Raw genomic sequence first — 23,685 nt, forward strand, 5'->3', positions numbered from 1 at the left:
AGTCAGCCGGGATGTAAGCCGCCTTCTCTGAGCATTACCAGAGAGTGTGTGAGAGAGAGTAGGTAAAACTGAGGAGATACTCAGGCAGGTGGGGAGGCTGTCAGCTGCATGACGTCTACAACCTTATACTCTTAAAATGCTTTAGGATTAAATCTGATTTTTTAAAAATTATCTTTCTTTGCATTATACAGATTTGATCTGGGAATCACTGACTGACATGCACAAAATACATTAAATAAATCCCAGTTCACAAAACAAAATAGCTAATCACTGGACTATAGCTAACTAAGAAGCTTTATATAGCATGGTATGGTTTTTGAGGGGTTTTGTAATTGCTCTGTTGCTTTCCAGTTGCCACCTTGAAATCTCTAGACCATTAGACTGGCAGTACCTTTGGAAAGCCTTTCTGAAGCTGGGAATAAAACTAGAATGTATCAATATCACTTCAACTTCTGATCTCAGTCACAGACCTATAGGGAAGGAAGAACCGACATTCCTCAAGAAACTCATCTTGTTCTAGAAAATTTTATACAAAAGCAATTCTGGCAGAAAATTCATAGAGTACCCCTGCAACTAGGTCATATGCTCAGTGAAGTTTTATATTATTTCTAAACCTTTAGCTTTGGCTTATCAGCATCCATCACCTGGAAGCACCTGTTATCTAACATTGAAGAACCACAAAAACAATATAGAATAAATTACAATGGCATTTTCAGTCCCAAAGTTTTGTGGGTCATCAAACTAGGAATCCAATAACAGTGACACCTTACATTTGCATTCCACATATTTTCTTTCTAGGGAACTTTTGCATACATTAAACCACCATAAGCATTAAACATTTGGTGCAAAACCAACGGCTCCATGGACTTGGAAAGCTAATATCAGCAAAATGGTCTCAGCAGTCTGATGCAACATATTCTCCTTGGCCACAACTTTAATTTAAAATACTCATTTAAAATGGGGCTACAGAGAATTAGAAAATGAAATGATGCTTGTCACAGATCTCAACAGAAAGGAAAATGGGACAAATTCCCACTACAGGCTCAGAAGAAAGGCATTGAAAATACTGTTAAAGTAAATTTAGCTATAGTAGTTCCATTACTCAGAAAAAGTACTACTGAAATATACCAATTGGTTATTTCCCCAAATTAAAGATGGCTTCACAGTGAGAGTTAGAAAGATTTGTCATTTACCATTTCCTAGAGTGCAACCAGATTTATTGTTCTGTAAATATCTTCCCTTTTCATTTAAAAAGCTGGGCAAAATGATGTGAGTAAAAATTTAGGGCTGAAAAGGTGACAGAGTAATTATCAGAGACAAATTGCTCCACAGCAAGTCAAGATCAGAATACCAAAGGAAGATTATTATTATTTTAAATTAAACAACCCCAGCCTATTCTAAGTAGTGATGGCTGCTTCTCCACTTTCCAGCCTTCACCCGCCCTGGGTGTTGTAAAGGGAAGGATACTGTCTGGTTTGTGACACCTCTCTACCAGTTTAATGCAGTGAGGCCATAGTAAGGTTGAGTTCTACTTTGACAAGTGAATAGTAACATTTCTAATGATGAGGCAGGTTAGAGTGGCTTTAGAAAAAACTGCAGTGAAATCACCTCCTAAACAAAAATAAATTTAGCAACTGGAAGAAGCAAAAACTCAAGAGTTTTAGCTACCAAAGCCCTCTGCCATTCGAACAAAAGAAAAGCTCTAGTTTGCTCTTATAGTCTCACTTGCAAAATTTCATTTGTAAGTTTGCGGTTTGGAATTCAAAGTACGTGTTTTTGTGAAAATCATGCTTGTATGCATTGGCCTCCAAAGCACCTAAGAATAGATCAAATAGTACTATTTCAAGTAGAGCTAACTTCTATTTTATACAGTACATTCTTTAGATGCTCTTCTGAATCTCATTAGCTCATCACACAGGCTTTCTGCTGCCAGGCAGGGGCACTAATGGTCGCAGTGCAGGCATGGGTAACTCATTTGAGCTCAATTTATTTCTAGAAATTAAAAGTAAGGAGCTAAGGGCATGAGGGAGAAGGATAGGATAGGTAGCCAGACAGAGGTAACATTTTCCCTCTGGACAGGTACTTTTTATAACTTGCACCAGTCACTCCTCTGATAGCTCAGAGTTGAGAAACAAAGGGCTGCTTCGAAGGGGACATTAAAGAGCTAATGGCAAGTTATCTGGATCCTGTTGTATGCAGAAGTCATTTATAATGTGAGTGCTTGTAACTCTTATCCAATTTACATATACTGATTTTTCTAACGTTCCAGGCATTTCCCAGAATTTAATCTTTAGTGTTCTGTGTGGTGGTCAGGATCACCCTTATTTTACAAGAGAGGGTCTCAAACTGATCAAGTGACTTACAGTGCCAGTACTGTAACTGTTGCTAGAGTGTGATGCCACACGTGATTGGGAAACCTGCAAATAGGAGCACACATCACCACATCAGAGTACTGCCCAGGTAACAAAATTTAATATACACATTAGGAAGATTTCTTGTTATTTGTAAGGTGATCCCTTGGCAATTAATGAGCTCACAAGTGGACAGTCAAAATTGCTTCTCTTGACAACCAGAATAGCTCCTAATTTCAAATCACATTGACCTTTGAGCAGGAATTGATTAATTGCTCTGGGTACAACCATTTATGACCTTGAAGCTGCTGATTCAGCACCTGAGTTAACTGTTATATTACAAGCACTGGGAGAATTACTGAATAACCTGATTCTTATGGGTATAAGAATATAATTTAAGAATTGAAATCTCCAGGTAATCATAAAGTATCATTTTATCCCTTAGTTTTAATTATCCTCTTATCCCTAAACTGTTTCCTTGAGCTGCTAAACAATAACATACAAAAAGTAACAAATTGATTCGTTTAAATGCTTCCTTTTTTTAAAAAATCTTTTATTCTCCAAGAGAAGGAAAAAATAAATCTAAAATAATGGCCGACATTAAAGGAACAGGGACACCCAGTATTTATGTTATTTATCAGTTTCTGGATATCAGGGGTGGGCTGTCATTAATCATGTGTTCCTTTGTATAAGAATTAGTCCTGGTGAAAAAAAATTAGGTAGTTGAAATTGAGTAGCTTATCAGTGGCTGCACTTTCCTACTTCTCATGGCCTGAGTAATTTTCCATTATTTCCTCCATTCTTCTCTTTGATTTTTGTGTAAAATATTGAGTGTTCTTTCTTCCCTCAGGCCCAGTGATAAACGCTAGACAGACCACTTAGAATCTTTGGTCTGGGGAAGAGTTGTAATCCTTGCTACTCCTGTGGTCCCTGGGGAGCTAGTTAGAAATGCAAAACCTCAAGTCCCACCTCATACCTACTGAATCAGAACCTGCATTTTTGAGGTCCCCTGGGTGAGTTTTGCATGTTAAAGTTTGAGAAGCACAGCTCAACCTAGAGTTTTCAGTGTAACAGTAGCTTTAATAATGGGTTAGGTGAGTGGTTAATTACTAGATAACTAATTCTGACTCCCAGTCACTCACCTTCCCTGGGTCTCAGTGTCATCTGTAAAGCAGAAGAACTGAAATAGAGTATTTCTAGTTCCCATGATTGCTAAGATATTTCTAGACTCCCTTTTATTTCTAAGATTGTAACTACATCATAGCCAGTACTGAAAGGCTTATCCAAAATCATAGGTCAGACCAAACATGATCCCTCCACTCAAAGATCTTGCAAATAGGGAGATAAAACTGACACAAACAAGACACAACAGGAAAAAAATATATATTAGACTGGGTTTGACTGAGAGTTATATTGAGTCAACATGAGCTTGCATTCCAAGGAGCAGTCAATAAGAGCCCTTGAAAGACAAGAATGATTTATGTAGATGAAAGGGGAGGGACTCGGTTTTCTAGGACTTGGGGAATAACATTAGCCAAATACAGAGAGAAGCGGGGGAACGCCTCTTAAATGAGTAGGGTAAGGCCAAATTGTGGGGACCATGACAGGCAGAATGGGAGTTTATGTATGATGTAACTATTTGAATTGAGAAATAATATGATCAAAAAGGAATTGGGGAAAGAAATCTGCCTGTTAGTGTCTCATTGAGAACACAGGGTTAGAGGAACCAGTAGGACTGTTGCCACAACCCAAAATGACATCCTAGTAAAGAGCATTCTTATTTATTCTTAAAATAACAACTGAAGCAATAGGAGGAAAGGCCTGGATGAGAGCACCATTTGAGAAATGGATCGTTAGGACTCGCAGACTGCTTGGTTGTAAGTGAAGGAAAAGGAGAAGTAAGGAGAGAGGAGGCATTTATGTTTTTGAGGTCAAGAGCAAGGACCTGGAGTCAGACAGACCTGGGGTGTGAATCCTGTCATCACCACTTAACAGCTGTTGAACTTACTGTTCTTTCCTGTCCCCCGTAAATGTGGATGCCACCAACCTCGTAAGTGGGAGGAGTCCATGAAATGATGCATGTAAAGCACACAGTATGTATGTACCTGGAACACAAGGGATTTGATTGTAGGTTTGGGGTTTTTTCTCAGTAGTTAAGAAATTGAGAGTAGAGAGAAATATGCATAGAGAGCCTATGAGCAACATGACCTTACACAGGCCAGACACTGAATACCTCTGTTTGTTCGTCTGTAAGACAGAGAACCAGGGACAAGGTGATCTAAGGTCATTCATTCATTCCCCCACTGGAGCACTTATTAAGTGAGTAACAAGTGTTTCGTGATCACCAGCAAGCTTTTCTTCGTTTCCTAGCTAGGAAAAAGATGAAGCTAGTTCAAAAGGAATTTTAACATATTCACTAGATTTGTTGGTCACTTTCCAGTGAACTGCTTACATGATCAGTAAATTGGGTCCCTTATTGGTAAGTTGTAACTTTAGAAGCCCCAAAGAGAATTATTTACCAAGTGAGACTTATTCCTAAAAAATGCATTAGAATTATTATTACTAATTACCATAAATAATTGAACTCCATAATATGTTATTTTTTAATATTATTTATTTATTTATTTATTTAATTTTATTTTGGCTGTGCCAGGTCTTAGTTGCGACGTGTGCAATATCTTCATTGCTAGCATGTGGGATCTGCATTGGGAGCGTGGAGTCTTACCCACTAGATCACCATAATATGTTATTTAGCTAGGTTACACATACTAAAATTATTACACAATCTCTGTAGTGATTTAGTATGATTGCCATATCTTTTCACATTGAGTTAATTAGTAATGTATGTGTGTCTGTTCCCAGACACTACCTGTGGCTCAGAATCTCACATTATTTACCTGGCTAAATGAAACGTGCAGGTAGGATTGCTCAGTGAGGCATCTTGAAGTTCCAAAAGCCATAATCACACGACTTTTCTTGTTTTTCAAAACATTTTACTGTTCTCATGTAAGCCTTCTCTAATCATTGGGACTACAGCTTTACAGTTCTTCAGAAATTTTAGGAACCACTATCTAGGCTTGCAAGGGGATTTTAGAAGGATTTTTTAATTTTAGAAGGATTTTTATACTTTAGATGTTTTTCTGTATTTAGAAGTGTAATTTATATCTCACCTTAGAAGAATATGGATTCTTATTTAGTTGGGGTTTTTTGAAGGAATAAGAAAGTGATACTGAAATAAAGTTACTGAATAATTTGAGAAGCAGTTTCTTAGCATCTTCCACAATGAACATTCTTGGTTTGTATAGTTTGGAAGCCTTGTGAGTCTCAGTTCTAGTTTATTTTACTAAATATCCCTTTCTAGAATTATTCAAAATGGTATAAATTTAATCTAGTAAAGCTATCAAATTTTAACTACTTAAGTAGCATAAGTTCAGTGTAGGGGCACAGAAAACATTTTATTCTTTTTTTTATAGCATTCATTATATAGATAGCTTTCTTATAAACAGTCACTCAATGAGATAATAAATATAACAATAGATGATTTTAAAAGCTTTTATTTAAGAAACACTTGTGTTTGCTTCTACCACTGCAGTACCCTTTCTCCAGCCCCAAGGCTGGACAATAAATTGTCATCTCCTGCATAACCTTTTTTATTTATACATCCGAAAGCATATGTTTGTATGATTACATGCAAGTCTATTCTTCTTGTGGTTATGCAACTTCAACATTAATACTTCACAAATTCCAAAAAAAGCACATGTTGTTGTTGAAGATTTCTGCTGATATCTGAAAGTTCTTGCCCTCTACATGAGAGTTCGTGTACAAAATATGCGGTTTCCCACATTGTAAACTCTAGTTAAATTCTATTGATATAAGTAATATAATTCTTTTTTTTAACATCTTTATTGGAGTATAATTGCTTTACAATGGTGTCTTAGTTTCTGCTGTATAACAGAGTGAATCAGCTGTATGTATACAGATATCCCCATATCCCCTCCCTCTTGCACCTCCCTCCCACCCTCCCTATCCCACCCCTCTAGGTGGTCACAAAGCACCGAGCTGATCTCCCTGTGCTATGCAATTGCTTCCCATTAGCTATTATATCACTTATTTTATACACTACCAAATGTAAAATAAGTGATATAATTCTTTTGATATAATGTACTTAGCTAAAATTGCCAACCTTTATGCTCTTTCCATTCTGGAATTGATTTTTGCTGAGTAGATTAAATCAATATAGAACCAGCTTGTTAGATTCTAACACTTCTTTGGATTTCTAGTATATGTGTATGAGAAACTTTAGCTCTTCTGTATTTCTTGATTATGCAGCTTAATTTATCAAGCTACTTTGATATTTTGTATGTTTGTGCCTCACATTTCTGCTAAATATATTTAAAATATACTTTAACAAAAGAATTGACATATAATTTTTAAGGTTTTTGCAACAGTGGGGTCTCCCCGATCCAAAAAATATTACAATAAATTGTCATCTCCTGCATAACCTTTTTTATTTATACATCCAAAAGCATATGTTTGTATGATTACATGCAAGTCTATTCTTTTTGTGGTTATGCAACTTCAACATTAATACTTCACAAATTCCAAAATTAAAACTTTTCTCTCCCACATAATATATAGACTTTAGAATGCTTTGACTCTAATTACTACTCCCTAATTTATATGCTATATTATCCAGTGCTTTAGTTCTATCCCTTTCCACCATATATTAGACACTATTATCATTTTATATTTTACAACCAGTGCTTTTTAAGATTTACCCTGTATGTGCTAATATCTTTGTTTACCATTCTTTCTTGTATCTCACATCATCCATCTGGGATCATGTAACTTCTGCCTGCTACATATATCTTAAAATTTCCTTCAGTGAAGTCTGCTAGAAGTAAATTCTCAGTTTTGGTAGTCTAAAAATGTCTATAATATGCTCTCATTTTGGAAAGATATTTTTGCTGAATTCTACACTGACAGATAATTTCTCTTTGCAAATTGAAGACACTGTTCTGGCATCCATTGTTGCTGTTGAAAGTAAGCCATCAGTCTAATGACTGTTTCTTTGTAGGTAATCTGTCTTTTTTTCTAGCTCCTTTTGAAGGCTTTTCCCCCTACCCTTTGGTGTTCTCTATGAGGTATCTGTGCGTGGGGTTTCTTTTTATTTATCTTGCTTGGGATTCATTGAGCTTCTTGAATCTGAGAATTAGTATCTTTTAGTAATTCTGAGAAATTCCCAACCAATATCTCTTCAAGTATTGCCTCTTCCACATTATCTCTTTTATTTCTATCTAGAATTCTGATTGCGTCTTCTAAAATTCTCAAATTTTCTTCTATGTTTTCAATTCCTCTGTTTTTCTAGGCTGCATCTGGCTTATTTTTCTGGATCTATAGTTAACATGTCTGATCTGTAGTTTCATTTATCCCCTGTATTTTTCATTTAAATTGTTATATTTTAATTTCTAGAAGTTCTCTTTTTTACTCTTTTTCAAATGTATGTGATCATTTTTTATAATCACTTGTTCTTTATTCATATGTTCAATTTTCTCATTTATGTTTTTTAACATATTAAATGTAGCTATTTCATATTCTCTCTCTGAACATTTCAGTATCTTTGAGGATCTTATTCTGCTATCCGTTGTCTTTTGGTTCTCATTCATGTTGCTTTACTTCCTTTTGTAATTTGTGATTTTATTTTTTTACAATGAAATGCTTATTTTCCCATGGGAATTATTTGAGACCTGGATTGATGATGTATTCCTCCACAGAGAATTTGCATTTACTTCTGAGAGTTATCTGGAGCCATTACCCCACCAGAACCATCTTATATTAAATACTCTGACGTTTCTCAAACCACACTGAGAGTGTGAATGTGAACCAGAACCTGTATGAGGACCCACTTTTGTTTATAAATAACCAGAGGAGAATTTTTTTTTTCCCATCTGCTGAGAATCAAGGTTGAGGCAGGCAAGTTTCCTTGCTCTATTCTTCTGACCATCAGCCTTATTTATTTTTCTTCCTTACGCTTGAGAGTGGAGCCCTTTGAAGTATCCCAGCTTTATGTGGGGTCTCTCCTTAGGCACCTAGGCACCCCCATACTGCATTAAGCTACCAAAGCAGATGCTCATGGTCTTCCAGGATTCAGGAGAAAGCCTCAAGGCCAAAGCTTGCTTTGGTATTTCCTTACCTCCTGAGATTCCAGCTTCTACTTTGTTTAGCTATCTGAATATTCTCTCTTTTAATGCCAGCTCAGCAATACATTTCAAAAGGCTTTCAGGTGCATTTGCCCAATATTCCAGTTGTTTCCAGCTAGAAATGTAATATTTATATAATTAAAGGCCTAAATGAGTATGTGTGTGTGTATATATATATAGTTATATAGATGTTTATCATTATATGTATTTATAGCATTTTATTTATATATACTTATCATAACTTTATTTCCAGTTGCATCTGGTAATACCTTGATATCTGCTATGCACTTCAATTTTTTTCAACTATTCTACAAAAATAATTGGAATGACTTCTGTCACTTTTCTTTGAAAGATAAAGAAAACATTTGGTATGCAGTTATTTTTAGATTTAAATAAATATAATCAGCTGTTACCATATTTTAAAATTCTTGTTACATTATGTAGAATTGTAGAATTTTTCAAAACCTCTCAAAATAATAGGGTCACAGAAACAGTCATATCTAGGTCCAGTTGGTATAGAGGGATTATTTATATTGAAAATGTTAGCAACATTTGAACTGTTGCACAAATTTTAAGGTTGGTAAAATATAAATACGATTTCCTTTGAGCAAAGAACCCATCCCAGGGAAAGTTGTGTTTACACTGCATTTTAGAAAGTTAAATAATTTAAAAATTTGTAGTCATTCAGAATTTCAAGAAAATCTTTTAAAATGGTGAATCCCTTTGTCTAGAAGGCTCTTTTGGTAAAGCAATTGATTTGCCCCTTTTAAAAAATCTAGTTTTTATAAGACGTTTTCTTCAAGTAACTATACATATCATTGCAATCAGATAAGCAGCCACAGTCAGCCCTGCCCTGTCTCCCTAATCAATGGTCGTCCTTCTTCTAGTACGTACGAGTATCTTTCGATACAAAACCTGATCTCCTCCTACACCTGATGACCAAGGAATGGCAGTTGGAGCTTCCCAAGCTTCTCATCTCAGTTCATGGGGGCCTACAGAACTTTGAACTCCAGCCAAAACTCAAGCAAGTCTTTGGGAAAGGTCTCATCAAAGCAGCCATGACAACTGGAGCATGGATATTCACTGGAGGTGTTAACACAGGTAATTGGAAGTGGGACAGAGAAGGACAACATAAGGCCACGAGAATGTTGTGACTAAGGTCATTTTCTCCTGAGGTTAAATATATTTACATTCCCCCACCTCAGCCCCTACACCTGTGTGTCCACACCTGCTGGTTATTGCTCCTTTCACTGAGTCTCTCTCCTTCCTCTACCTAAATGATAACTGTACTGTCATTTCTCAACCAAGAAGAATTATTTACACTTAAGAAACAGATTGGGATATTTAATACTCGACTCTACAGAATTTATAAACACGACTAGTGGAATTTCACAGGATATTTTCAATACCTCAATTTGCCAAATAGACATCCAGTAATTTTTTAAGGAATAACTTTTGCTCTAAATTGGAGACTCTGTTCTTTAAGTGATTTTAAGTTTGATGCAAATAGCTTTAGAGTTTGCAGAATGCCCTTTCCATCTGGGGTGACAGCAAAGTCTGGAGTAACATGTGTTTATTATTTAAAGTATTTCATTGAATCAACTCTGCACCAACAGAAGACACACCCCACTCTGAACTCCAAGCAGTTTTTTCTACCTGCCAAATGAGTTTCTATATTGTGATCCAGGCAAGCTGTCAAATCAATTCTTACAAACCCACTTAGAGTTAAGTGCTTATCTGCAGAACATTATGAATGTGCAGCAGATAATGGAACGGATGCTGTAAATGTTTTGATGTATTTCCCCAGCCTGAGTCAGAAGTGCCAATTGGAAGAGACAGGTAATGCTGCAGTAAATTAATTCAGACTTGTTTCAAGACTCAAAGTCTGCGCATGTGGACACCTTTGAAGTTAGTGGGACATGCTGAACATAACCCTGGACCAACTAGTTTTAAATAAAATGTATCTCAATGTTGTTTATTCATTTGTTTGTAGTTTAGATGATATCTGAGTGAGACCTGCACTCAGAAGTCTCCTCCATACCTAGAAGTTGTGAACATTCAGCTCACAACAATATAGGTTCATTTACACAGCAAAATCTGCATATTGGCCGTGCCCATCGTTGTCATGTGAAACCCTGACTCAGTCTGTATAGTGACATGATCTTAGAATGACCTGCTCAGCCAGCTCTTTACTGTTTACTTTGTGATGATCAAATATCTACAGAGCAGTTTTATTTCGTGGCTGTTCAGGCTTTAAGCTCCAACTTTCACTCACAGTTTAACAGGCATCATTTGCCTATAATTATTCAGTCTTTTGCTTTCCTGGCATAACCTGCATCTCCTGTGGAGATCAACTCAAAGGTTTCTAAAAGAAATGCTTACCAATCTTCTGTTTGGGGGAACTTGGAACATTGTTTATTGTTTTTCTTCTTTTGTGAAATGCATCCAATATCAAAAGAAGAATTAACAGCGTAAATGTTGTAAACCAAAGAGTTCACCTCTGCCTCTCTCCAGGCATAGAGTTCAATCCAACACTCAAAGTGTGTTCGATTGAACACTCAGCTTGGGTAAAAGGTGAAGGCGGAATTGTGGCAGATGGAGGGAGGGGCTACCATGAAGTTAACCTTCTTGTCCAGGACTGGACCCCAAATGAGTTTTGCATATAAATAGGAAAAAACTTAACACTAATATTCACACCTTCACTCTTGTATTTGGTTTTCTTTATCAGTACTTTCTCTTAGAAGATCCATAGATGAGATAGTAAGTGAAATTGATATGCTTCCCAATGCTCCCAGCACAGCTCAGCATGGATTAGTGGCTATTTACACTACTCTGTTGTTTGATTTTTTTTAAAGGAGGCTCTTTCTGTTTGATCTTATGAATATTTCAGAATTGAGTTGTTCACACATGTCTGTTGTCTCCTGTGATTAAATTGCCTGGTGTGTTTTGTGTGCTTAGTTAGTTCAGTGGTGCCCAGTTCCTGAGCCCTCGCTCTGTGCTGGCACCTGAAGAGAGTAAGACGCTGATCTCCAACCTTCCCCTAAATGAGTTTACTCTGAGCAGAGACATCCTCACATGTGATGATGAACCAAAGAAGAATATGTTCAGTGACATATTGAACTATTCAAAATATACAAACTGCAACCCTGTTCAAATGGAGAAGAAATCAAATCCAACTCAGCTTTCATATAGGAGATGGAACTAGGTGTGAGTTTTTCCTTGAAGAATGGGTGGAATTTTCCTTAAAGTATAAATGGAAGCATCTTTTCTTAGAGAATGTATTTTATATTTTCTATAAAAATGATCACTTGAGAGAGAAGTTAAAAGATTAGAAATTATATCTTATTTAAATGGTTTATTAAAAGATAAAAGGTAGTTCCCTACCATCTTGTAAACTGAATTTTCTCACTCTTAACTATGGTGAGGAAAGGCGTGGTGATGGGAAGGCCATTATGACAGAAGAGGAAAATAATTAGAATGATGTCTAAGAAGGTGTATTTATGTATTTTTAACATAAATTTTCCACAGAATATGTCAACATTTTCTTTACAAGCAGGGTCTCCACATTATGTGTCCATAAATAAGAAGTTGAAATCAAGATTAACAAAATCTGAACTAAGTAATTACTCTATTTGCTGACCCTAACTCATACACAGACTGTGGTATAGATTTAATATAATATTATTTATGATGCTTTTTATAGGATATTGTCATGGTATTAGTACTTAGTTATAGTAACACATCATTATACTTATAATACAAGAAAAGATTCTCTAAGTTTAAAGTATCGTATTTATTCTTTTTTTTTAAATGAAGTTTTATTATTATTTTGGCCACGCGGCTTGCAGGATCTTAGTTCCCTGACCAGGGATCGAACCCATGGCCCTTGCAGTGGAAGTGCAGAGTCCTAACCACTGGACCACCAGGGAAGTCCCTGTATTTATTCTTTTTATAGATATTGTATACATCTTTTTTTTCATATGAGATAGAATAAGAAATGTATTACTAGAGTTCATATACAAGTCCAGCAAATGTATCTGGCATTAGAGCTGCAAGTTTATGTTCTCTCCTGAACATGTGAAGTTCGTGTAGAAATGTGTCAAAACTTTATATTCAGTGCATTTAATCTTAGGAAAAACAGTTACCACAATTTCCTTTAGATCAATGGAAAGTAATTGCTTTAAAAGGCAAGAGTAATACTTCTCTTTTTCCTCTTAGGTGTTATTCGTCATGTTGGAGATGCCTTGAAGGACCATGCATCTAAGTCTCGAGGGAAGATATGTACCATAGGTATCGCCCCTTGGGGAATTGTGGAAAACCAGGAGGACCTGATTGGAAGAGATGTAAGTCCTGGGAGCTCCCTGTATGTGACTTCTCATAGAGGTGATATCAAAAGAGTAAAATAAAATTAGAATTCAAACTATGCATACTGGATTACTCTGTCAGTCCCCACCTCCCAAAATGAAACTGATGTTAGGAATAGTTATGGGAGACTATTTATTTTCCAGAATCTATCTATGTGAACTCCGTGTCAGTTCTTAGGATTAGGAAAGGTCCTAAGTAAGATTTATCAACTACCCTCTTGGTTTGAATCAAGCAATGGTCTTTTATCACCCATCAAATTTTGCAAGTGCTCTTGGCACAGTTATGTTAAGATTAATTAACAGCTTGAATTCATTGACTGATACATAAAATGAGGACTTTCCTCACCCCAGGTCTCCAGCTTCTTTATTTGAGTGCCCTTCACCTAGGACAGGAGGCTACAGAGGGAGATTCTTTCCATTCAAACTTGTGGCTTCCCTGGTTGGCCTTTCTTTTGCTAAATGCTTGGGTGAGGAGTGACACAGTTGGGATCTTTATTTCCTGCTCTGGAGCTACTCAGAAGCCCTTGACCAAACTCAGCAGGTTGTTAACCTCTCTTTCCTGTTCTGATGTCAGGAGCCACACACTGACCAATCAATCAACAGTTTTGCCAGAGAGAATTTGGTCCTATTTTTTCTGAGTCACTGTCTTATTTCCAGGGTCTCTTTTTCGTTTGTTTAAAACCACAAACAGGTCATTCCCCACCTACCTTCTAGGGTTTTTCTCTCCTACTAACAACCAGACTTTTTCCCTTATGTAATACTTTCCAAAATTCCACTGGTATGAGTTAGACTATGTACACAGATTGCCATGCATTATTTATTTCTTTTGTCCCCAATAATTTTAGCAATTAATTATTTATCAATGCTTCTCTATATCAGATCAATACAATCCTCCATTCCCAATCAAGGCCTGCCATAGAGTAATAAATGTGCTTCGCAGTTCTCTGTAAGTAACATGAAGTCTGTCAGAGTCAAAAAAAAAAAAATTTTTTTTTTTAATCAAAGAGGTTGAGAAGTAACTGGTCCTAAACTGCTTCTTCTATTGTGTTGCAGTATAATGAAACCATCTTATTTCAGTGCAACACAGTATGTGCAATTTTTTAAAATGCAATGCAAAATACTTTGAATTTAAAAATCAAAGATCATGAAATGGAAGCAGTAAATAAACACTCTTTGAATCCTTCAGAACTTTATTTAAGTGATAAATAACTTTATTTTAAGTGATAAGAAATGTCCATATCTATGCTTCCAAATTACATGTAGAAACACGAATTTATCCAGAATATGTAGAATAAGGAATGAGATAGTTTTATCAGTGTAATATTCTCTTAACTAAAATGTACTTGCTGTTTTGTATCATACAAAAATTGAATATCTCAAGCAGCAATTCCCAAAGTGTTATGTTGGCAGAACCGACTGGAAAAGTAATACTAATTTTTTCAAAGTATCTGGGACTAGTCTTTGATGGAACGTATTTGGGTTAATATTTGCCTTAGATTCCAAGTTGGCTTTTAAGTATATATCAGCTGCGAACTAGAACAAATACAGTTCTTAAAGAATTAGAATATGCTAAAATGCCCCCTAATACCAAGAGCATCTAATAGTTCATTTTATTAACAAATGAATTAACTATTTAAAATGTCATGATGATTCAGAAGTCATTTTTAAATGTTCATAGTTTCAGAATCTCTCTTGTAAACCTGAGTTGTTATTATTCAATTTTGTGGGGGGAAAACCGTTTTGGAACTTTCTCATGCAGATGAACTATGAATAAATGAAGGCTGATTATTTCTTTATTCAAGATAGAGTAACCATATAATTACCTCAGTTGCCTAATCATTTGCAGAGAATGCTGGCCTACTGCCTTTCTGTGTCATTTTGTTTGTCTTCTATTTCTGTATGATTGTGGAAAGACAATACTTATTATGTATTTACTTGCCTTGCTGGGTTGGGTGAATCACCCCTAATTCATTTTCCTCCAATTCTAGCTTTTTTTCTCTGATTTCACCTCCTCATGTGCTCCTCTTTTTCATTCTTCTTTTCTTTCTCCCTGTATTTTTTACCTGTTCTATGCCAATAGGAACTTACATATGCCTGTGCCAACGGGACTTACTTACATTGTCTGACTTCAAAACTAGACTTGATCCCAGTTCAGGGAGCAGAAAAAGCCACTTATAAGTTCAATAAAATGTGCACATTCATTGTCCCTGCTCACAGGGGTCTAATAAAGGCAAGCCATGGCTCACAAAGATCCAAGTGAACTTGCGGAGAGACCGAGAAGAGGAAGTAAAATTGGCAGGTTGTAGAGAGCACAGGAAAAACAATCGTATTTTCATTTTTTAGTAAATCTTTGACCAAGATCTGTTGAATTTCAACCACTCTGGCATGCTTTTCCCCCAAAATTGGGAAACCACAATACACATAGGACTTCTCAGGCTCTTATATAATAAGAGTTTGTTTTTCAAGTTGTAAATTATTTGGAGCAAAAGTGATGTTTTTTGTGAGGTTTTTTTAATTTAATTTTTTTTTTTAATCTGTGTACTGACCTCTTTAGGTGATTCACTTTCCAATCGTGATTTTCTCTTTCTTATAGATTCTTTCCTCTTTTCTATTTATTTATTTAGCTGCACCACGTGGCTTGTGGGATCTCAGTTCTCTGTCCAGGGATTGAACCCAGGCCCTCGGCAGTGAAAGCAAAGAGTCCTAACCACTGGGCTGCCAGGGAATTCCCAAAAGTGCTGTTTTTGGTATACAGGATTTATGACATAGTTTGAGGGACATTTAAATATGTGTTTATTATTCTAATGTATAATTTAAATGATAGTTTAAAAGGAATATGATGTTAGGCTGTCATAAAAAGAAGTATTTGAGTGAAATATGTAGTCACTGGTAAAAATCTCCCTAAAATTCATTAAAACAGAAGTGTTGTCTGGTAAGCTTCTTAAGTAGTTACAATAATTTCCATAGCTAGCTTGATTTAATACCTTCTATCCTTTTTCTTACATTTTATATAAACAAACACACGTTATAAACATCAAAAAGGAAACCTTATAGGATCAGACATCAGGTAGCAGAGAAAAACAACCAACATATTATTAAAAATCCTGACCACTTCAGAATTCTATCAAAATGCAATCATTTGAAAAAATAGGATTGTTGCATTTTTGGTCAAGTCTATGTCTATGTTCCAGAATAAGATTGAAGTGGCACAAAGTAAATGTCAAGGGAAATCCAGGAAATTTACTTGAAATAAATAAAAAAATAAGGATAAAAGAAAGGCTCTATATCTTATGCCAGATATTTTATTACAGTAGATTTATATCCAAACCAATAGAAAATATAGATCATTTTGTTTCTGTGGGGCTGGCTCTCAGATGAGCACTTTTAGAAGCTGAAAATTCAAGTACTACTAGAGTTATTTTATTGATAGAAGTAGTAGACATCACAGTTGCTATTCATCTTAGAATTTGAATATACCTTTGGAATGACACCATAAAGGCAAATACTAGCCCTAAAAATAAAGAAGAAAGATTAATTTGTCCTAGGGTGTGCTTCTAGATATTCTGAAAAATGTACTTCCTTTCAAGTCTGATCTCTTAACTAGACTTTAAAGATATGAGGCATGTGTCTTTGGATTCTGAGTTCAACTTAGAGCCACACACATAGTAGGTACTCAATAAATATTGAGGAGATGGATTGGCCATGATGAAATTCAGGCTTCAGGGAAAATAAACATTATGGAAAAAATATAATGATAAATTATATCTGGTTCACAACTTTACCACAACTTAATCTCTACTCATATTACAGAGCTTGATCATACTATAGTAACTATAGTTGAGGGATTTTTTAACCAAGTATCTGAATATAAAACTATTTTCTTATGTAGCAGCTCAAGTTGGGAGGTGGATGGTGAAGCCTCTACACGTTGGGGATGGAGACAAACAAATGTGGAATGAGAAGAGGCTCTTGTGTAACCCTTTGAAAGATGCATGATCCTCCCAACTCAGTGATAGAACTAGCCTTGATTCTTTAAATTTAAATACCTTCAACTCTGTTTAACCAAATCTTTCAATTAATAGATAAAAACAACAGACTTTGGTGAAGAATAATGCTATGAATACTGAGATAGTAACAATCTTTTGCCCTGCCATTAGACCTGAAAACGAATATTGTTCAGCTCTTAAGGTTAACTCCACCTCTGTGATGTCTCCATATTATTCCTACTGCTCTTCTCTTCTATGGCAACCCGTAATCCTATACTTCCATCAAACTAAGCTCAAGGCTCCCTTCCACCAAGACGGCTTCCCTGACTTCACCCGCAATATCATATGCCTGATGGTAGTTCTCCCACAACTGTCTTTTTCCCCTACTTAATTAAAAACTCCTCAAAAATAGGGATTAAATTGTTTTCTTTGTTTGATGGTAACCACTAACATAATACTTTGCATGAACATAAGGCCTTGACATGTCACTTAAACTTTATAAGATTTGATTTCTTCATCTCTAAGTTGACTATAAAACATTTGCTCTATTTTATACAACTTCAATGAGCATAATCATAATAGTAATTGTAATTTATTGAGCTCATATTTGAGGAAGCTCTCTGTGATTGTATATATTAGCCTGCTGAGATATGTTTTATTCCATAAAAAAAAAACTAAGCCAAGATCCACTGTCTCCAAAGCCCATACTCTTAACTAGTATTGGGTTGGCCAAAAAGTTCATTCGGGGTTTCCCATAAAATCTTATGGGAAACCCCGAATGAACTTTTTGTCCAACCCAATAGTATGCCAAGTGATATATAAGAAAATATTTAATGATATTATGTTTTTATTGTTAGTTGAGATACTGGCAGATATCTTATGCCTGTAAATTAAACTCAAAAGTAGACTCAATGAGAGTGACCTGAGCCCTTTTCTTTGTCCCTAAATACTCTCAATCTGGAATGATGATTATGAAAGTGTCACCAGTGTTAGGTCAAGAAAGAAATTCCAATGAATTGTGATTTTTATATGACTCATTTCAGACTTAGATTCTTGCTTTAGAAAACAATCTGACCAGAATTGTTTCAAGTAATTGAACAGTTTATGAAGCCTTTATGATTTGTCTTTTCCCAAATTTAGATTAACGAAACACATGGCAAATGAAAAATCTAGGCATGATCACAAGAAAAAGCACTTTTCATTTTAGCCTGGGGATGAAAACACAAGGTAGATTTCCAAAGCATCATCTTATGTGGTTATTAAATTATCTTGACGTTCAATATCTTCTGTCTTCCCTAAGCTGTAGATATATTCTCAGAATTTTATAAGCTTTAAGAGTTGTTACATTTAATTGGCAAGTGTTCTTTTGATGTCATTTTTATATTTTAAGCCAAGAAAAATCAAGTTTAATAATGCAATTGATAATTCTAGTGTCATTTTCAACTCAGTACATTTTTCATTTACTTCAGATGCAAGCCAAATGTGACTTCATACTGTAAGCTTAGAAAACCTCCCAGGAGTGTTATTACATGGAGTTTATTAGACTTCTATGACTAGGTTAGATACGATATATTCAGAGGATGTGAGAGGAGAAGTTGAGACAAGGAGACCCACCCAAGTCTTTACAGTCATGAAGGAGCCAATGCTAGCTAAACCTGGACCACACTCAGGTTCAGGGCTACATTCAGTTGCATGGGTAATACAGTTTCAGTAAACACAGTGTTGAGTTTGGATTTGGACATGTTGATTTCAAAGTTCCTTTGAAATATCTATGTGAAAATGTCCAGCAGGATAATGAGAAAGATCTGGTTACCCGCTTAGATTCAGAAGATATCTGCATATAGATGATAATTAAAGCCACTGCAGTGGATGGATCACTACATACAGCAGAGTATGTAGAGTGATGAAAAGGAGGGCCTGATGATATCCCGGATCCTGGTGATAGCCAATATTTAACGGTTGAGCAGAGGAAAAGCAGCCTGCGAAGGAGACCAGAGGAAGGGCTAAGAGGGAGGAGCAAAACCAGGGAGTGTTTTAGAAGCCAAGGGAAGACTGTGTTTTAGAAGGACTGAGTGAAGGGCAATGCCAAGTACAACTGAGAGTCTAAGGAAGAGAAGGACTTAGAAGTGTTCATCGAGTTGATCAAGACAGACATCATTGGTATCACTGGTCAGAGCTGTTTCAGAAGCATGATGGAGGATCAAGCCATATTTCAATGGGTTGAGGAGGAAAAAAAAGAAGTAGAGATGGCAAGTAGAAACTACCTTTTAGAGGTTTGTCTGGGATGCGGAGAAGGGACATGAGGAGCCAAAGGGAGCCATAATTTGAGGGATTTTTTTCTTCAAGATGGGAGAGACCTGAGTTTGTTTATAAGTTTATGGTAGAAATGGAGTTAGGGTTGGAGAGGAGATAATTAATGAAATAAGTCCTAGAGTGGCCCTGAGGTGATGGGGTCCAGAGCTAAAGGGGAGATTAACCACCTGTACCCTTGTAACCGAAGGAGATGAGGAAAGAATATGTAGGCAGAGAGTTGATGGCAGGATTTTGAAGTTTAGCTGGAGTTTTATCATTTATCACTGAAATAATAATAACAACAATGATAATATCAACACAATTGTAGAGTTTAATAAGTATCGGCATCCATCTAAGCACTTTACACAGATAGTCATTTAATCCTCATAATGGCACTCAGAAGTTGCTATTTTTAGTATCACTATCATCCTTCCCATTTTACTGATGGTGAAACTAAACACAATGAGATTAAGTAACTTGCCCAATGTTATATAACTAATAAATCATGTAGCTGGGATGTAAACCTAAGCCATCCAATTCCCCAGATCATATTCTTACCTATTATGCAATATTACTTCTCCATATAAGAGCAACTGTCATTTTTTTGAGTTCATATGTGGATCATTTCATGAGTTTTATATCTCATTGAATCCTAAAAATGACCCAGTGAGGTAGTTATAATCATTATTAATCTCCATTTACAAATGGAGACACTGAGACCAGAAGGTAAATAACCTGCCTTGGGTCATCCAGCTGGCAAATGTGTAAACACAGGAGTCAGATCATCTGCCAAATGAGGAGAGATAGTGTTTGGGGTCAGACGTATGAGGAACGTGGAGGATGGTAGTCATAGCCCCAGTGTAGAATAGGAACCAGAACTGATCAGAGCCTAGGGATGGAATGCCAGGCAGCTTAGAGGACCAGAATGGGGCAGAATGGAGGTCATGAAATTATGATGCATCCGTGTATCCAGAGTAGAGGGAAGAGAATATGTTTTGAAGTCTCCAAGAAGATAATAATAATGCAGTATTATATTAGTTATCTATCACCATATAACAGATTACCCCAAAACTTAACGACTTTAAACATTCATTATATCACCGTTTCTGTGGATCAGGAATTTGTGAGTGGCTTAGCTGGGTAGTTCTGGCTTGGGGTCTCTCGTAAGGTCACAGTCAGGATGTCAGTTGGGGCTGCATCATCTGAAGGATTGAATGGGGTTACAGTACCCTCTTCCAAGATGACTCACTCACATGGCTATTGGGAGGAGTTTTCACCATGTGGATCTCTCCAGGAGGCTGCCTTATTAACATGGCAACTGGCTCCCCCCAGAGTAGGTGATCCAAGAGAGAGTGAAGAGGAACCCTCTTATGACCTAGTTTTGGAAGCCACACACCATCACTTCTGTTTTATTCTGCTTAGAAGTGTGTCACTGAATCCAGCCAGACCAAGGAAAGATTTTCAAAGAATTTCTGAACAAATTTTAAAATCACCCCACTGATACATGGTGATTTCTAAAGCAAGTAACCCCTTTCAGAACTCAAGGCCTTTTCCCACAACCAGTAGGCCCTGTATCTGAATGGTACACAGTTCACCTCCGGACAGGGCAGAGGGAGGCGAGCCTATTCGAGCAGAAAGCCTGAAATGTGGACGGGGCAGCTCTACAGCCCGTGAGGTGAAGAACACATTTTCAAAGTGCTGCAAAAAGATGCAGTTGTTTTCCTGTGGATTTGAGTGGGAGTCATGCAGCTAAAGTATCTGGGCATTCTTTAGAGATGGATCCCTGGGTTTGCTGGTTTCTTGTTTGGATTGCTGAGCTGAGAGTCAGCATCTGGGTTTCAATATGACTTCATACCTAGACTTGCAGGTATGCTTCATACCTAGACTTGCAGCTGAGCTTCCTGAATAGGAAACAACAAGACTTGCAGGTATGCTTCATACCTAGACTTGCAGCTGAGCTTCCTGAATAGGAAACAACAAGCCAGTGTTCCCTCTAGCTCAGGCCTTGCTATGATTTTGAGGATACACAGTGCCTTTTTTTTTTTTATTTCATTCTCTCATTCCCCTTGTTTCTTTACCTCAGACACAGGTTGTTTCCCACTTCTCTGCAGTATACCCTCATTCCTCCCAGAAACACATGCCTGATCTGAAGAGTACCTTGCCACTCCTTTTGTGTCTCTCTCTCCAAAGCACAAACCCCATTTTGCTGCCTGCTGGTGCCTTTCCTGACCTCTGTCTCCTATACAGTTCTGGAGAACTCATCTGGAAATAATCTGATCAGCTGTCAGCAGGATTTTAATGCCCGGCTGAGTCACTGACAAAAATGTCCAGCAGCAAAACCAACCATAATATCCTTTATAAATTTAAAATCAGGCTGGGTCCTCTGTCTTTCCTCTAAATGTCTCCTGCCCTGTAAAGGAATTTAAGGTCTACATGCGATTTATAGGAAACAGTGAGGTTAGTGGGGCAGATCTTGTCAAGACGCTTTACTTCTCTGAGCCTCTATAGTTTTGTCTTTAAAATAAGCATTAAATGGATTAATCCATGTAAAAGTGTCTATCACAGTGCCTGGCATACAGTAAGTAGTCAAAGAATGCTAATTTTCTTCCTGCCTAAATTATAATCATGGTGCTATTAGGAGGGAAAGAATGACTCAGTGGGCTACACATCCCCTACCCTGGTATTGCCTGGGGCAGGTTGACACACACCTCACCAGGTAATAACGTCTGGGATTGCAGAAGGCCTGTGATTGATGACTCAGAAACCTGATTTAACTCAATTCAATTCTGTTCAGGAAAGAAGTCACAGATACCCAAACTGCCCTTGCGTCGTGGAAAGCACCACAAAATGGAGGAGACCCCAAGATATGAGCGAACTAATTTTTTTGTGGCCAGCACACACAGAAGGTCATTGTTCTGTGCTAACTTGGAAAAGGCAAATGTATTTTTTAATACAGACTGTACAGACTCAATTTTAGAGGTAGAAAGCCTTCAGAATTTATAGTCAAATCCTCTACCTTACAGATGAGAAAACCACCCTCCAAAAAGTTTCTTTTGATTAATATATTTTGAATATTTATTTGAGATAAGATGCAAGATTATATGTCTCCTCAAGCCAGTCCAATACTTATCACATACATTTCCTAGAGAAATTCTGAATGGGTGTGTGAACGAATGAATGAATAAATTTGAAGACTTGCCCAAGTTCACAAAAGTAGTCAGGGGAACTAGAACTTGAAGTCCCATCTCCTGACTGCCTACTAAGTACTCCTGGGTGAGACCAGAACATGCATGAAAATAGCTAGGAAAACTCCAGCAGGTGTCTAGATCAGCTCTCAAATGATCGATTTCAGCCCATCCAAGTAAAATAAACGCAGCACGCTGCACCAACACACGAATGATGTTCAGTTTCTCCGCAGTGTCTCTAGATTGGTTCTCTCCTGGCAATGATAATGGCCCTACAAATATCTTATATAAAGGCCCTCCACCTCATTAACTTCTTGAACAGCTTCTATTACATTCCCTCTTTGTTGCAAAATCAAGGTACACAGAGGCCTTAGAACTAGAGCTTTACCAATCAGCCAATACAAAGCGTGTACAATAGATTAATGAGTGAAATACTAAGTATCTAAAATCCATTTCTAAGCAGATTTCCCTTCTAGGTATAGATACCAATGTAGTTACCAATCATGAAAGATCACTTGATATGTAGTCCTTTCAGACACAATTCAGTCTTTCCCAACCCAGATTCCTCATTTGAGCTACAAAACACAGAAAATTATTTGAATGACTCTCTTCTCAGTTCTCTCAAGGATGGTACATAACATGGACCACCCTATATTCTTAGGAGAGAAGGTGATCCATTACATACAATGAATACTGCAGAGCATTAGGGCTTGATTCTCCCAGGAAACACTGGCTGAGAAACGTGCTAGAGTAATCTGTATACCTACAGGTCACAATTGTTCTTGCTATGCAAACATGCACATGCACACACACACAGACACACACACACACATTTCCAAAAAAGTCCTTTTTATGTTTGCTCTTAACAATAAAAGTTTTACATTACCTCTAAAATTTTGTCAGAAGGAAAAATTCATTTGTATTCATGTGATACAAAGGCATTATTTTTTTCTATTTGAAAAACTTAACAGGAAGATCAGCAAATCTTTTGTAGAAATGCAAATTGTAACTTGAACAAAAATAGACTGCTGGTATGTTTGTTATGAAGAATATTAAGTGTATTTTGTAGACAAGTTAGACCAAAATGCATTCCTCTGAAGTATTTGGGAAGTTATTTCCAACTTTGCAGTTAATCAACAAATATTTCCAGAATATCACCGTCTTAAATGACCTAGGAGGACATGCAAAAAAAACCCACTTTGCATATTTTGGCAACTGATAAATTTGTTTTCTTTACTCATATTGATTGATTTAAATCCCTGTGTAAAACAAAAGTGACTGAATTGTCTCCCATCGTTTCATGTTGG

At 36.7% G+C, this 23,685-nt stretch overlaps 1 protein-coding gene across 21 annotated transcripts in view; it reads left to right on the forward strand.

Moving 5' to 3' along the window:
• The window catches only part of TRPM3 (transient receptor potential cation channel subfamily M member 3), a gene marked incomplete at its 5' end in the record, with an annotated part of 803,286 nt that overhangs the window by 550,042 nt on the left and 229,559 nt on the right, over nucleotides 1-23,685 (forward strand). For all 21 annotated transcript variants that reach the window (XM_082843093.1, XM_082843094.1, XM_082843098.1 and 18 more), the window contains 2 exons: nucleotides 9,439-9,652; nucleotides 12,770-12,894. In XM_082843093.1, the coding sequence (XP_082699219.1) occupies nucleotides 9,439-9,652; nucleotides 12,770-12,894 (339 nt within the window). The remainder of the gene's footprint in view (nucleotides 1-9,438; nucleotides 9,653-12,769; nucleotides 12,895-23,685) is intronic.

Source organism: Leucopleurus acutus, assembly GCF_964270905.1.
Source record: "Leucopleurus acutus genome assembly, chromosome: 7".
NCBI lineage: Eukaryota > Metazoa > Chordata > Mammalia > Artiodactyla > Delphinidae > Leucopleurus > Leucopleurus acutus.